The sequence below is a fragment of the Malus sylvestris genome, chromosome 13, assembly GCF_916048215.2.
Source record: "Malus sylvestris chromosome 13, drMalSylv7.2, whole genome shotgun sequence".
Classification (NCBI taxonomy): domain Eukaryota; kingdom Viridiplantae; phylum Streptophyta; class Magnoliopsida; order Rosales; family Rosaceae; genus Malus; species Malus sylvestris.
In genome coordinates, this window is record NC_062272.1 from 34010352 (window position 1) to 34027637 (window position 17286).

Consider the following 17286-nt stretch of genomic DNA (forward strand, 5'->3'; position numbering starts at 1 on the left):
GCTCATTTATTATTTTGGCCCAATTTCCAATTTGTGATGCCTAGTTAAAACTACATCATTGCTGTGCCTTTCCCAATAAAGTTTGAGAAGGGTTAGGATCCCATTTAAATGTTAGAGTATTGGAATATTTGATAAGCTTCTATGAAAGTTTGATGAAGGTATGAGAAAACCAAAAAATGGTAGAGAGAATTTAAAAGAATGATGATGGAATTGATTTCGATATTCCTCTCAACAAACATGGGAGGTTGTTACCATTATACAAGGAAAAGGAAGGGAGATCTTTCGCTCATCAAGCAAAATTAAATCTCAGCCCTTAATTGCTATCACCCTATGAGATGATGCCATTTATTATAATCTATCACTTAAGCTAGATACAAGTGAGAGCAGCCATATGGACTATGATCCAACAACTCTAATTTAAACTTGAAACAAATATTAAACTAAAGATTTGTATTCTTCCTTTGCCTCTAAGTCTCGGCTGAAGGGTTACATGTAAGATATATTTTGAAAGCACAACAACAAGACATTAGGATCATGAATAAATCAAATCAATATAAAATAGAGATCGACTAATTATATTAAACTTATCAGGAGAATACGGAAGACATGGTTATGAAGATGAAGCCATTGATCATTGCGAGCAAAGTAGAAGTAGTATTCTACTTCCAGTACCTCTCAATGAACTCTATTATCAAAATAGGTTTGTAGTTTTCGTGAGTTTCAGCTGGTATGGAAGCAGGGACTGCTCCTTGGTTTTATAGCTAGGGTTTTCAACCAATTCCTTCCTATGATCGGAAAGGATATCAACCCAAATCATGTCAAATCAATTAGAGTCCCATCATGACTCTCATTCCTTGTATTTACTTAATAAAGGCCCTTAATTGATTACATGTGATTAGGATTCTAATATATTTATTTCCTTAAGGCACTGAGAGTCCTAGAGATTTCATTAACTTGTATGCCAAGTCAACTATTCTCTCAATAATTCTCAATAATTTTCCAGCGAGTTTCCTGTGGATTTAGGACCTACAAGTGGTAAGGTTTTGTTCCTTTCATCCTAAGCTTCAATTTGGTTCAAATTTCGTGAATTTTGGTTGAGAAATGAAGAAGATATGAAGTTTTGAAAATTTTCCAATTGGTGATTAAGTCGCGCGGTTGGTGATTAAGCCGCGCGAGTTGAACCATTGCTGCGATTACTGGGCTCGAAGAACTAAGTGACTAATGACCATGAAAACCTACTACCCATTTTGCTTTCTCGTGGCAGCTCTCCCACTGCTACTTCAGCACCATTGTTAGGCGGTGGTGTTGAAGTGATCGGCGACCGCTGCTTGTGCATCCGTCACTGCTATTGCCTTGTTCAAAACTGTCCTTGCATCATCGGGGAGTTTAGGGACCATCGCTGATTCGCTGGGCATAATAGGTTCTTCTTCTCCACTTGTGCAAACGTGGAGGATGATGGTTTCTTCTTCGTTGCATCTGTGAAGAGAGAAAAAAAAGATGTCTAAACCTCTTTAGACACCAAGAGGTTGCAGGAGGCTGTGGGAAGCTAGTTTGTTGCTACGTTTGTTTGGGTGTTGGCAATGGTGTTGCGAATATCTCTATTGGTGGAGAAGAAGAAGGCATGGCAGATTTCCAGAGGCCTACGACTTTATTTTCTAGTTCAGAATAGCCGTAATGGATGCCGTGACTTGGGAGATGAGAGTGATGGCTCGAGAGAGGTGGCGGTGGTGCTGATACAAGGATTCCTTTTGTTGACGGAATTAAAAGAAATGACAAGCTTGCTACTTCCGCTGCTTGTGACCGGTGACGCAGCGACCGGGGATGTGAGGAGGTTGCTGCCTCTCCTATTGAGAGGCTGGTTTCAACCTTTCTTCAGTTGCAGAACTCCAGAGGCGTATGGCTTTATACTTTGGTTTGAAATCGCAATGATGGTGGTGCTGCGATGGGAGAAGCGATGAAGCCATCCTATGGTTTTGCTCCATTTTGCCGAGAAAATGGAGGGTAAGAATCCCTGGAAGTTTGATAAGGAAAAAGGAGGTTGATCCTCCTAATTTTTCTAGGAATTGGTGGAAGCCCCACCATTTTCTTTGCTTAGGGGAGTGGGAAAGCAAAGGTCCTCCTTTCTTCTCTGCAAAAGTTGAAGCACTATGACAAATGAACCATTAAAAACAATAAAGTCACCTTGTTTTAATGGAGAAATTTTTCCATGTACCAGGCACATATGCTGACCTGGAGTTCCACAAATAAACATTTGATACCTGTATAATTTATTCTTTTAAGTTACAAAAAATTCCAATTGTTTCACAATAATTAAGATATCAGAAGTCCACGAGCTTGACGATGCCGAACCACCCACACTCACCTGTATCATCGGCCGACGATTTTTCAGGCGTCATTATCCCTTTTCTCTATTTGACTCTCTTTCTTTCCTTTCCTCTCTTTCTCTCTCACTCTTACTTCCACATGGAACCCAAAAATTGTCGACGGTGATTCCAATTCAGATCGGCTGTCGTCAATCTCTATCTTTCGGCTGGAGATTGCTGGCATCACATTTGTTCTTATTCTGGAGCGAGAAAGAAGAAATAATAAGGGGAAGAGAGAAATAGAAAGAAAGAGAAAGGGAGAGAGAGGTGACGGGAAGGGCAAGGTGGGCGACGGATGGGGGATGGGGATGGGAAAAGGTGCTGATGGCTTGCCTGTTTTTTTTAAAGGTATTTTAATTATTTTCTGAAATGAATACAAGGCATCATGTTTGTTCTTATTCTGGAGCAAGAAAGAAGAAATAATAAGGGGAAGAGAGAAACAAAAAGAAAGAGAAAGGGAGAGAGAGGTGATAAGAAGGGCAAGGTGAGAGGGGGATGGGGATGGGAAAGGGTGCTGACGGCTTGCCTTTTTTTAAAGTTATTTTAATTATCTTCGGAAATGAATACAAGGCATCACATTTGTTCTTATTCTGGAGCAAGAAATAAGAAATAAGGGATACTTTGGATGTGGTCTCTAATCGTTAACATTCTTTGACTAAAACCTTAATGGTATTCAAAGTTTGATCAAAGTCCTTTGACTTTGTACACCTCATTATATTACAATTAATATTTATATTTTTGTAGTTTTGACATCAATTGTTTGATATTTTAAGAGATTTATAATCCTATAAATTTAAAATCCCTCATTATACTACTATTAGAAACGGTTACAATAAAAAAATTAAAACATTTTGATTGAATAAATGGATAAAAACTATGTAAAAATAAGAAATAATAAATGGCAAAAGAATGTGACACACCCCGATCCTAGAATCAGGGCGTGCTGGCCGTCACGTGAGTGTGACATAACCAAAAGTGCGACGCGGAAGCAATAGGTAAGAGAATTACAAAGAAATAAAAACCAAATACTAGCAATAATAACCAAGCAACGTGCTAGAGTAAGTTTAAGTGTGAAACACGCATATTCAGAGTATAAGTACTAGGTACAGTAAAGTAAGACCATAACTAAATTACAACACTCGAAGGTGAGTCCTACCTGAGTAGTCTATCAGAATGCCGTGGAAATCCTCGTGGGCCACCAATGCTGATAACTATAACCTGGAGGGGCGCAGAACAAAGTTGAGTCGGTCAGTAAAACAAAGCTTTTCGAAAATGTTTCAAATAATAATATTTCTAACCCCTCGCTGTAAAACCTGTATACTTTCCCAGAAAATAACATAATATGCATATAATCTTCATAGATCTCAAATCACAATTCTTAATAAAAAATCAGAATGTATGCCATGCTATAAATGTCAACAACAGAATAAGAATGCAACATTATAACAGATGAAATAAGGAATCAATCGGAGACCTTGCAGTTGGTCCTGTACGGTTAATTCTAAAGCTCAATATCCCATCCAACCAGAGTCACCGCAGTGACCTGTAAAGCGCTACTATGCATATAAATCGGAACTACCTGAAGTAGTCTGTACGATAAGAAAGGTGTAAGAATACGCTCTAGTGCTTCTCTCATCAACAGCTGTATCATAATCTAAAATCACCTACAGTCGGAGCCACTCTATGGTCTATACGACATGCACCTACTTGGATCCAAGGTGAGCGTGTGGTGCGGGTGAATAATATAAGCACTAACACCAAAGGTGCAGGTTATGAGCTCTCAACACAATTCACATCATCAATAGCTCACATGAATAGCATAAACTCACCTGATATTCACCTGTGCGTCCACAACACCATTTCACATATATATGCATCAATTACTAATTCATATAATTCATAACATGCATGCATGGCATTTTAAAAACATACTTTCATTTAAATTCGATTTCTGGGAAATTCAGTAGTATATAGGTAATAACAAAAAATAACTGCCCACTCACTGATAAGTCGAAGGGTCGTAACCCCCGTGACATCCTTGAATGCGTTTGTCCTCGGGATAGGTATCACCTATATGCGAAACAACTATAAAAATATTAATTAAAGCACATAACCAACAATTCGAAATAACTTCTCATACGATGCTCAATTTGGGTATATGAATATACCACAGTGACCTACTCGACGTCACGGACGTCGAGGTATTTTTAGAAAAAAATTTCGAGGCCGCACGCGCCCCTACGTGTCGGGAGGGGCACGGACCCACGCGCCCCCACGCGCGTCACCTTCTTCCTCCAGTCACCAGACTGGTTTTGCTGGTCGCCGGAAAACTGGAGATTTTTCAATCTCCTTGTTCTCCGTTATTTCTCAACCATTTTTCATGCATTTTATATCAAAATGAAGCCCTAAGCATGTAGAATCACGTTACACTACTTTAAGGTTAAAAAACATACGAAATCTCACCGGAGAAATTCCAAGAAAATCGGCCAACTTCGAACCCGGCGATCCCGACGTCCAAAACCTTCAAACTTAACACTCTGAGCTTCCTTGAGACCTCACTAAGCTCCCTGTAAGCTTAGAATCCCGTGAAAGTCAACAATTCACGTGTGCATGAACAGTGACATCAAACTGGGGTTTGGATTTCACGTGATTTTGAAGGTTTCCAGTTCTAAAAGTAACACCATTCGAATAAAGAGGTTAAAAGGATGAAGAAACTCACCTTTTTAGCTTCGATCCGCGAAGAAATTGAGGGATTGGTGCTTTGGTCCGTACGGGTTCGAGAGGAAGAGAGAAAACTGCGAGGGAAGAGAGAGAGCACGGGGAAGGAAAGGGTTTGTCCCGTGTTTGTGTGTATGTGGTCCACCCAAAACAAGTCACTCTTTAATTCCCTAACCACACAAATATACGCACATCTTTTAATCCAACTTAAATTTTCGAAAACTTAGGAAAATATGCATTATTCAAACACATGCCACACACATACCTTAGTAACCGTCAAGGGTACTTTCGTCATTTCACAACCTCGATAAATAGAATCTCGGGACGAGCTGTGACAATCTCCTCTCCTTATAGAATTTCGTCCTCAAAATTCACACAACCAAACAATCCACTTAATACTCATAAAATAACCTTGGATACATCTCTCTCATTCGTTCTTCTGTCTCCCAAGTAGCTTCTTCTACTGAGTGGTTCCCCCACAATACTTTTACCAAGCTCCCTGTCTTATTCCTTAAAACCTTGTCTTTCCAATCCAAGATAGTCACTGGTTCCTCATCGTACATCAAATCCGAATTAATCTACAAAGGTTGAGGAGGAATCATATGTGAAGGATCTGAAACATAATGTCGAAGCATCGAGACATGAAACACATTATGTACCTTAGATAACTCTGGAGGCAACTCCAATCTGTAAGCAACTTCACCAATCCTCTCAGTGATCTCATAAGGTCCTATGTACCTAGGACTTAGCTTGCCTTTCTTTCCAAACCGCACTACACCTCTCCAAGGTGACAATTTCAAGAATACCAAATTACCCACGTCATATACTCGATCAGTAGCATGTCTATCTGCTAAACTCTTTTGTCAATCTTGGGTTGCTTTCAGGTTAGACTTAATCACCTGAACATTTTGAGTAGTCTCATCTCCAATCTCTGGGCTTTTTAGCACTCTTTCACCAACCTCTGACCAACACAATGGCGTACGACAAGCTCTACCATAAAGTGCCTCAAATGATGACATACCAATGCTCGAATGAAAACTATTATTGTAGGCAAATTCCATCAAGTCTAGGCGATCATGCCAAGAATCACCAAACTGTAACACTGAAGATCTCAGCATATCCTCTAACGTCTGAATAGTCCTCTCTGATTGTCCATCGGTTTGAGGATGATAAGCAATACTGTACAGCAGTTTCGAACCAAGAGCTTCCTAAAAAGCTACCCAAAACATAGAAGTAAATCTTGATCAGAAATAATATTCACTAGAACTCCATGATACTTCACAATCTTTGTGATGAACAACTTAGCCAATTTATTCAGGGGATACTTTTCCCTTACTGGAATGAAGTGTGCTGACTTGGTAAGCCGATCTACAATTACCCAAACTCCATCAAATCCATTTCGTGTACGTGGAAGCTTATACACGAAATCCATAGTTATATTTTCCCATTTCCACTGAGGAACGGGCAGTGGTTGCATCTGTCCAAAATGCTTCTTTCTTTCTGCTTTGACTTGCTGGCAAACAATACACCTACTTACATATTCTGCAATTTCCCTTTTCATGCCCAGCCAATAATAAAATGGTCGAATGGTATGGTATATCTTAGTTCCTCCTGGATGCATCGCATAAGCTGAACAATGTGCTTCATCCAAAATTTCCTTCTTTAATTCCTCATTATTCGACACATACATTCTGTTCTCCTGCATAAGCAAGCCATCTGATTCTCGAATCCTGAGGTCTTTCTTTTTCCCTTCATTTCTCAATTGGATAATTTCTTGAATCTCATCATCAACCATCTGAGCTTCAAGTACACGATCGACCAAAACTGGCCTAACTTGGAAACTAGCAAGAAAAGCTTCTCTTCGATCTTCTAACTCCAACTTTACTCCAGTAGCTCTCAATTCTGCAAGAAGAGGAACACGACAAGCATACAAAGCATTGAGTCGACCTTGAGGTTTCCTACTTAGTACATCAGCTACCACATTTGCACGACCTGGATGATACTCAATAGTGCAGTCATAATCACTTAGTAACTCCATCCACCTTTGTTGACGAAGATTAAGATCAAGCTGAGTGAAAAGATACTGAAGACTCTTATGATCTGTGAAGATCTTACACTTCTCACCATAGAGATAATGCCTCCAAATCTTCAAAGCAAAGACAATGGCTGCCAAATCAAGATCATGAGTAGGATAATTCCTTTCATGAATCTTCAACTGTCGAGAAGCATAGGCAATCACTCTATTATGTTGCATCAAAACACATCCCAAACCATTCAAAGAAGCATCACTGTAAATCTCAAAGTTATCGCTATCATCAGGAAGTACTAATACTGGAGCATAAGTGAGGCAATATTTCAGCTGCTGGAAACTTTGCTCACAATTCTCGTCCCACTCGAACTTAACATCATTCCTGGTTAATTTCGTTAGTGGCAAAGCAATCATAGAAAAATCTTGAACAAACCGTCGATAGTAACTTGCTAGACCAAGAAAACTCCGTACCTTAGTGACGGTTCGTGGTTGTTCCCAATTCTCCACTGCTGCTATCTTTTGAGGATCTACTTGAATTCCTTGTGCCGATACTACATGTCCCAAAAATGCCACTTGATTCAACCAAAAATGACATTTACTAAACTTGGCATACAACTGATGCTCCCTCAATTTCTTTAATACCAAGTTAAAATGTCGAATATGATCTGCTTTCGACTTAGAGTATACCAAAATATCATCGATAAAAACAATGACAAATCTATCAAGATATTGCCGGAATACTTCATTCATTAGCCTCATGAAAGCTACAGGTGCATTAGTCAATCCAAATGGCATCACCAAAAACTCATAGTGTTCGTAACGGGTCCTGAAAGCCGTTTTAGGTACATCTTCATCTTTAATCTTCAACTGATAATAGCCAGATCTCAAATCAATCTTAGAGAACACACACGCACCTTTAAGCTGATCAAACAAATCATCGATATGAGGCAATGGATAACGGTTTTTAATCGTTACCCGATTCAATTGCCTGTAATCAATACATAATCTCAAAGTTCCATCTTTCTTTCTTACAAATAACACCTGAGCTCCTCAAGGTGAAGTACTAGGTTGAATGAAACCTTTATCAGTTAAATCCTGTAAGTGAATTTTCAACTCTCTCAATTCTGCTGGAGCTATTCTATAGGGAGTCAAGGATATAGGATCCGTACATGGAAGCAAATCAATCGAAAACTCCACATCTCTGTCTGGCGGCAATCTAGGCAAATCATCTGGGAATACATCAGGATAGTGCCTGACTACTCCAACTTCCTCCACACTGTTAGGAACAACATCATTTAACACCACATGTGCCAAGTATCCTTGACAACCTTTCGATAACAACTTATTTGCTCTCATGGCTGAAATAACACCATGTCTCACCCCACTTCTTTCACCCATAAAAGTAACCTCTGGTAGTCCAGGACGATAAAAAGTAACTGATTTCTCGTAACAATCTATATGGGCACGATTACAATGCAACCAATCTGCCCCTAACATCACATCAAAATCCATAATATCTAACGGGATAAGATTAGCTGGCATAACTACACCATCTACCATCACTGGACACCCAGGATAAACATTATCAACATAACATTTGTCCCCTCTAGGCATAGCAAACTCTAAATCAAATCCTAGAGGTGTAGGGTTAGGTTGAGTCATTTGAGCAAACGTATGAGAAATCACAGAATGTGTAGCACCACAATCAATCAAAACTCTAGCAAAGTGACCAAGAATATTTAACGTACCCATAATCAAATCTGGATGATTCTGAGCATCTTGCAGTGATATGTGATTAACACGTCCCTGAGCTTGCTGTCGTCCACCACGACCTCTGTGACCTTGGTTACCTCGCCCCTGAGAACGACGTCCCTTTCTTGGCTGATTAGACTGTCTAGAAGGTCCTGTACCGCTAGCAGCAACCTCTCCCTGTCGGGGCTGACCTCCCTGATACCACTGAGATCCGCTAGCTAGCATGGAAGGATAAGAAGTATAACATCCAGGATCTTGGGAATACCCAGTCTGAAAATAAGGATCCTGGAAGTACTGATTATGTCCGAAAGCATAGGGAGCAGCATCACCCTAATAATGGTAAGCACCACCACGACCCGTCTGACCATAACTGCCTGATCCAAAGTTCTGCTGAATCGGTGCTGGAGGTGGCATAACAGACTGTTGAGATCTCTGCTGACTCTAGGGACACTGAGCAGCCCTATGTCCCATATGTCTATAAGTCTAGCAAGCACCACCACTTCTCCTACACTCTCCATGATGTCTGAAGTTACAACGGCGGCACAACGGAGCACCAGAACCACCAGCACCACCAAAGTCTCTCTGCCACTGAAAGCTGGGTCCACCAGCAAATCTTCCACCTCTCATCGGGCCTGTGACACTAAATCATCCGTTGGAAGAACTCGAGCTCGATCCACTTTTCTTGAAATTTTGTGTCTTATGGGGTCCCTGAGTGGAGATACCTTTACCCCTATCATCTTTCTTCTGATTATCATTCTTATCTTCATCATCCTCACTATTACTAGGAAGGTTGTCGGAATCCTCCATCCGAACCAAAATCTCAGAAAACTCATGATAAGTGGTGCAAGGAAGTGCACTAGCAAAAGTCCGCCATTTCCTCTTAGTTCCCAGCTTAAAATGGCAAAGCATCTCTGCCTGATTACCAGCTATATCAGGATCATAACGAGATAAGTCTATAAACTTCCTGTAATACTCATACGCCGACATATTCTTTTGCTTCAATTGAGTGAACTTCTGCTTCTTACGATCAATGTACTTCGGAGGAACAAATCTTTTCTTAAAATTCTCTTTGAATACTTCCAATCAGCTGCCATCTCAGGTGACATAAACTGAGTCTAATTTACCCACTAAGCTGCTGGCTCTCGTCCTAAAAACCAAGTAGTGGTCTCAACCCATCTATTAGTAGGAAGATTCCCTTGACTCTGCATCACTTGAAAAGTCTTCTCAATATGGTCTAACCACTTTTCTGCCCCTTCATGACCCTCATTACCCATGAAACGGTCCAATTTCAGATTATACATAGTCTCCAGGGGTGTTCTTTGAGGAGGAAGAGGACGGATTGCATTCTGAAAGGCATGGGCCATTGCTTCCCCTAATTGAGTTATATCAGGGAAATTAGGCTCAGAAGCACGACGTGATTCCTTACGAGGCGACATAGTTCTGACAGAAGGCATCAAAAGATCATTAGAGCATTAACAATTTATACAAGACTGCAACCTAGGCTCTGATACCAAACTGACACACCCCGATCCTAGAATCAAGGCATGCTGGCCGTCATGTGAGTGTGACGTAACCAAAAGTGCGATGCAGAAGCAATAGGTAAGAGAATTACGAAGAAATAAAAACCAAATACTAGCAATAATAACCAAGCAACGTGCTAGAGTAAGTTTAAGTGTGAAACACGCATATTCAGAGCATAAGTACTAGGTGCAGTCAAGTAGGACCATAACTAAATTACAACACCCAAAGGTGAGTCCTACATGAATAGTCTGTCAGAATGTTGTGGAAATCCTATTGGGCCACCAACGCTGATAACTAGAACCTGGAGGGGCGCAAAACAAAGTTAAGTGGGTCAGTAAAACAAAGCTTTTCGAAAACGTTTCAAATAATAATATTTCTAACCCCTCGCTGTAAAACCTGTATACTTTCCCAGAAAATAACATAATATGCATATAATCTTCATATATCTCAAATCACAATTCTTAATAAAAAAATCAGAAGTTATGCCATGCTATAAATGTCAACAACAGAATAAGAATGCAACATTATAACAGGTGAAATAAGGAATCAACCGGAGACCCTGCAGTTGGTCCTGTACGGTTAATTCTAAAGCTCAATATCCCATCCAACCAGAGTCATCGCAGTGACCTGTACGGCGCTACTCTGCACATAAATTGGAACTACCTGAAGTAGTTTGTACGATAAGAAAGGTGTAAGAATACGATCTAGTGCTTCTCTCATCAACAGCTGTATAATAATCTAAAATCACCTCCAGTCGGAACCATTCTATGGTCTGTACGACATGTCGGAACCCTCTCATGGTCTGTACCACATGTCAAAACCCTCTCATGGTCTGTACGACATGCACCTACTTGGATCCAAGGTGAGCGTGTGGTGCGGGTGAATAATATAAGCACTAACACCAAAGGTTCAGGTTATGAGCTCTCAACACAATTCACATCATCAATAGCTCACATGAATAACATAAACTCACCTGATACTCACCTGTGCGTCCACAACACCATTTCATATATATATGCATCAATTACTAATTCATAGAATTCATAATATGCATGCATGGCATTTTAAAAACATACTTTCATTTAAATTCGATTTCTGGGAAATTCAGTAGTATATAGGTAATAACAGAAAATAACTGCCCACTCACTGATAAGTCGAAGGCTCGTAACCCCCGTGACATCCTTGAATGCGTTCGTCCTCGGGATAGGTATCACCTATATGCGAAACAACTATAAAAACGTTAATTAAAGCACATAACCGACAATTCGAAATAACGTCTCATACGATGCTCAATTTGGGTATATGAATATACCACAGTGACCTACTCGACGTCACGGACGTCAAGGTATTTTTAGAAAAAAATTTCGAGGCCGCACGCGTCCCCACGTGCCGGGAGTGGCACGGACCCACGCGCCCCTACGCGCGTCACCTTCTTCCTCCAGTCGCCGGACTGGTTTTGCCGTTCGCCGGAAAACTAGAGATTTTTCAATCTCCTTGTTCTCCGTCATTTCTCAACCATTTTTCACGCATTTTATATCAAAATGAAGCCCTAAGCATGTAGAATCACGTTACACTACTTTAAGGTTCAAAAACATACGAAATCTCACTGGAGAAATTCCAAGAAAACCGGCCAACTTCGAACTCGGCGATCCCGACGTCCAAAACCTTCAAACTAAACACTCTGAGTTTCCTTGAGACCTCACTAAGCTCCCTGTAAGATTAGAATCCCGTGAAAGTCAACAATTCACGTGTGCATGAACAGTGACATCAAACTGGGGTTCGGATTTCATGTGATTTCGAAGGTTTCCAGTTCTAAAAGTAACACCTGAATAAGGAGGTTAAAAGGATGAAGAAACTCACCTGTTTAGCTTCAATCCGCGAAGAAATTGAGGGATTGGTGCTTTGGTCTGTACGGGTTCGAGAGGAAGAGCGAAAACTGCAAGGGAAGAGAGAGAGAGCACGGGGAAGGAAAGGGTTTGTCCCGTGTTTGTGTGTGTGTGGTCCACCCAAAACAAGTCACTCTTTAATTCCCTAACCACACAAATATACACACATCTTTTAATCCAACTTAAATTTTCCAAAACTTAGGAAAATATGCATTATTCAAAACATGCCACACACATACCTTAGTAACCGTCAAGGGTACTTTCGTCATTTCACAACCTCGATAAATAGAATCTCGGGACGAGCTGTGACAGAATGTATCCATAGTGTTAAAAAAAATTGGTACATTTTACAAAAAAATTGGTACATTTCACATATAACAAAGTGGTACATTAATAAAGAAGAAGGGATACATTATAAATAAATTAGGGTACAAATAAAAGATTAAAAAATTATGAGTACAAATGAATTTTTAAAAAATATAGGCGCTAAAAGAAGTTAATACATGGGTACAAAATAAAACTAAAAATAAAATACTAAAAATTTAAAAAAATGTTGCAAATTAAAAGTGGGTACAAACTAAAAATATAAATATATGATACAAAGTTTAGGCATAAAACATAAATATATCATATGTAATTTTTCTATCAATGATTAAATATACAATGTCATGTGACGGTATACACATGGGTACAAACGCAAATAAAACTTTAAAAAATATGCACACAAAAAGAAACTAATATATATGGGTACAAATTAAAAATGAAAAAAAAATTGGTACAAATTAAAAATAGGTACAAACAAAAAATAAAAATATATGATAAAAAATTTAGCTATAAATATAAATATACTAATTGTAACATTTTTAACACTAAAGGAATATATTTAAAAATAAAAATATTTTATAATTCAAATAATTAATGATATTATTAATACCTAAGGCCCTTGATCAAAAATTAAAAATGAATACGATTTTAATCAATGGAGTAGCAAAAAGAAGGATGTGAACCTAATTTCTTTATGAAATAATAGGGGAAGAGAGAAACATAAAAAAGAGAAGGGGAGAGAGAGAGGTGACCGGAACGGCGGTGTGGGCGGGGGATGGGGATGGGAAAGGGTGCTGACGGCTTGACTTCTTTTTTTTTAATTATTTTATTTATTTTCTGAAATGAATACAAGGACAAAATAGGTATTTTAGTTTCACTTAAAGAGTAAAGAATAGGTGACAGAAGCTTATTAGTGGGGAACTTCATTTCAGCATATGTTTCAAGTATATGGAAAAATTTCTCCCCTTATTGCATAAAGCACCCGCCTCAGTTGACCGAAGATTTCAGTATATTAATGTAATCCAAATTCTTACTTTCTATAAATAGATGGAAAACCCATGCAACAAGGTACCCAAGACAAAGCAATATGCTAATCCATACTTCTATCTAATTAAACTTCTACGTACCTATCCACCTACGGCTTCCCTCCAAACAGTGGTGAAGCCACATGAGGGCGAGGAGTGGTGGCCACCACTCCTCTCGCAAGAAAACAAGACTGGAGCGGTGGTTCAGCCCCTCCCCTCGTCGGAAAACCGACTGATTTTGTTGTTGTTGCTCTTCTTGGAATCGAGGAAACACGGGGAAATTCCACCGAAGGTTGGAGTGGAGGAGGAGCAGAAGGATGGGTGGTGGGTGGTAGGTGACGTCTTCCTTCGTCTTCGTCCAAGGTAAGAGAGGGCAGTTGTTTTTGTATGCCCTTTGAGTAGAAGGTTTTGACTGGAAAGGTAGTCGAATAGGAAGGAAGAAGTGAGGAGGAAGGGGAGTGCGATCCCACGTGTCAAAAGTAATGTGGCAGACTTGTAATAACATAGAATGAGCGAGGGTAACACAGGAAGAACACTGTGCTCAAACACCCAGGCCAGTTTAATACAAATTTTGCCCCCTAAATTTATAATCTCCAACCCTAATTAATTAATTAATACAAATTTTGTTTACTTGGCCACTTAGTGGGAAAAGGCTTTGTTGTTGTTGTTGTTGTTGGTATAAAATCATATGTAATGCACTAATATGGTTATTGGTTATTGATTATTGATATGAAATTATGAAATTATTTTTTAGGGTGAAAATTAAAATTTGAATTCTTGATTATTGATTAATTAATTGAATTATTACATAATGTATACAATTATTCATATGATTAGTTGAATTGAATATTTATTTATTGAATAATTTGTATGCTTATTGGTATTGATTAATTGAATTGTTGGTTGGATTAGTTATTATGCATATTAGTATAGTCTACTCTAGGATTAAGAGTCTTAGAATTTTCTTTTTCTTTTCATTTTACAATTACGTAATGGAACAATACTATAAGAAACAATGCTTAAATCATCCTTCAAACATTTCGGGTAGTCCTTCTCCTTCAAATATTCCGAGTAGTCCTCCTCCTCCTTCAAATATTCCAAGAGGACTCCTTCGAATATTCCGAGTAGTTCATAACAAAGTGAGGCCACTGAGTTTGATGAAATATTGGCTAACCTTCCTGTAGGCCCTGGACATAGATGTCAAATGTTTGATTATCCACCTCATTATTGTGAAGCAATTCGTAGACACTATCTCCAAAATGATCCTTGTCAACCTTGTACTCTTTTAAGTTCGCCTCTCCTCTCAAGAAATCCACTGCCTCCAAATCTCCAACTCAGAAACCCAAATTCCGGCTGAGCTTCTCATTGCTTGCGGTATACAACTTCACTCAAGCATTTTCAAACTCAACTCTCTTCGTCCTTCAAAACAAGTTAATTCTCTCTTCACTCAGCTGGTGAATCTATGTACTCTTCCATGTGACATAGATATCATGGACTTGTCCAAAGAAGCTCAAACTATCCGCTAGAGTGTTATCGATCTATGTGGCCGCGCTGAAGGCCTTTCGGAGCTTGAATTCTTCACATTCCTACTGAAAGTTTCACAGCCCCTAAACAATCTAAATATCTTCCCTTACCATGGCGCCTATGTCCTACTAGCCAATTTGGACGGCAAGAGTCTCGTTGACAATGGTGTTGAGGTAAAAATAAATGATGAAAAAAAAAAAAAGAAGTGGCTCCTCAAGAAAAAGAAAGTGGAGATGACAATGACAATTAAAGTCTACGGTGAAGATTAACCAAAAATATCTACACCATTCATTGTTTTTTTTTAACAATTAAAAAAATGAATTAAATCAGAAAAAAAAATTACAGAACCATGTTGTTGGAACGTGTGAGCAATTGTCCATTCCCTCCAACGTGCAAAAGGAAGTTGGTGAAAAACTTCCCACTTTCTCATCCCACAGTCCCTGTCACCCTAAGTCTATAAATGGGGGGAGGAGACAGAAAAGCACGGGGGGAGATTGACTGAAAAAGCACGCAAAGAAATCGACAAAAAGAGGACAAGAGAGGAGCACACAAGAAGGCAGATAAGACAAAAAAAAAAGAGAAAAGCAAGCATAAGGGATACATGGCAAGGGCATTAAAACCAGAGATTTTTCAATGTGACTGGCACACGAGGTGATACACTACATGTCATTATACAAATGGTGAGATATATGTGTTAAAAAGTTAATAACTTAAAAAGTAAAAATATTCACCACTTATATAAAAAACGTGGTGTACCACCCATGTTCCTGTCACAATAAAAAATTTCTCTCCAGATAGAATCCTGTTGGGAAAGAAGTACCGATTGGGCTCTCTTTTTTTTTTTTTTTTTTTGGGTTGAACAAATTGGCCTCTCTTTTAATTTCTACAGATTTTTTAGAAAGAATATGGAAGAAAAAATTATATGAACATGTAGACTAATATTATTGCTATATAAGATATCATAATGGTTTTGCATTCAGTAAGTTTCTAAAGAGTGGCATTATAATCTCCTTTTTATTTTTTTTTCCTGATATATATGATTTTAAGGTAGAGAGATCTAAACTCGAGACAAATTCGAACTCAAAACCTCAAATACAAATAAAAATATTTTTAATCAACTGAGCCACAAGTCACATGCTCTCTTTTTTCATCTAAATACATTATTATGTGAAAAAGATTTCTTACACAAACTTTTTTTTTCTTTTATTTAGTGGAGAAGTAGAAGCTCTTCTGTCACAGCCCGTCCTGAACTTTTAATGTCGGGGACGTAAAACGACGGATTTACCCTTAGCGGGTATTAAGGTATGTGTGTGACATTATTTGGTTTAACCTTATATTAGTTTTGGAGAAAAATAATTAAGAGGAGTTGGATTATAATTTTGGTTTTTGTTAATTTTGATTAGGGATTTAGATGATGGATGGTGAGGATTGAATGTGGACCATCTAAACCCCTTACCCTCTCTCTTTCGCGTAACTCTCTCTCTCTCTCCTCCCTCACGACACTCTCTCTCTCTCACACCCATATCGTACGGCCACACCCAAAACCATTCAAAACTTCACGGATCGAAGCTATTGAGGTAAGATTCTTCATCCTTTCATCGTCCTGAGTTGAATGGTACTAATTTTAGAGGGTGAAACCTTCGATATCACGTGAAACCCGAACCCTCATTTTTGGTCACTGTTCATGCACAAGTGAAATGTTGTGTTTCAGGGAATTCTAAGCTTATAGTGAGCTTAGTGAGGTCCCAAGGAAGCTCGGAGTGCTTCGTTTGAAGGATTTGGACGTCGGGATCACGAGGTTTGATTTTGGCCGGTTTTGCTTGGATTTTTCCCGTGAGATTTAGTTGTTTTTGGAGCTTAAAAGTAGTGTATCGTGATTCTACATGTTTGGGGCTTCATTTTGGTATAAAATACGAAGAAAATGGTTGAGAAACGAAGGAGAACAAGGCATTTGAAGTTTGGCTGGAAACCGACCGTCGGAAAAACCAGTCCGGCGAGCCGAGGTTAGGGATGATGCGCGTGGGGGCGCGTGTCCCTGTGCCTGTCCCGGTGCGTGGGGGCCCGTGCGGCCTCCAAAAATTTATCTAAAAATTTCTCGACGTCCGTGACGTCGAGTAGGTCGATGTGGTATATTCATATACCCA

At 39.2% G+C, this 17286-nt stretch overlaps 1 protein-coding gene across 3 annotated transcripts; it reads right to left on the reverse strand.

Moving 5' to 3' along the window:
• Positions 1-9540: 9540 nt before the first annotated feature.
• On the reverse strand, positions 9541-12333 carry LOC126597040 (uncharacterized). Of its 3 annotated transcripts, none has more exons than XM_050263795.1 (4): positions 12244-12333; positions 11531-11597; positions 10623-10684; positions 9541-10302 (listed from the first exon to the last, which is right to left on the reverse strand). In XM_050263795.1, exons 2-4 carry the CDS (start codon positions 11561-11563, stop codon positions 9990-9992), a joined length of 408 nt encoding a protein of 135 aa, XP_050119752.1. In that variant the 5' UTR covers positions 11564-11597; positions 12244-12333; the 3' UTR covers positions 9541-9989. The 3 variants fall into 3 exon arrangements, with proteins under 3 accessions (XP_050119752.1, XP_050119754.1, XP_050119753.1); XM_050263797.1 differs by having other exon boundaries at positions 11531-11612; XM_050263796.1 differs by lacking the exon at positions 12244-12333 and adding an exon at positions 11991-12034.
• Positions 12334-17286: the final 4953 nt, after the last annotated feature.

What these genes read in the sequence shown, in the direction of transcription:
- LOC126597040 (XM_050263795.1), bottom strand. Translation starts at nt 11,563, where the DNA reads ATGTCACGGGGGTTACGAGCCTTCGACTTATCA. An exon ending in TACGAGCCTTCGACTTATCA is followed by an intron (nt 10,685 to 11,530) that starts GTGAGTGGGCAG and finishes GCGCCCCTCCAG; the next exon opens with GTTCTAGTTATCAGCGTTGG. An exon ending in CATTCTGACAGACTATTCAT is followed by an intron (nt 10,303 to 10,622) that starts GTAGGACTCACC and finishes GCCTTCTGTCAG; the next exon opens with AACTATGTCGCCTCGTAAGG.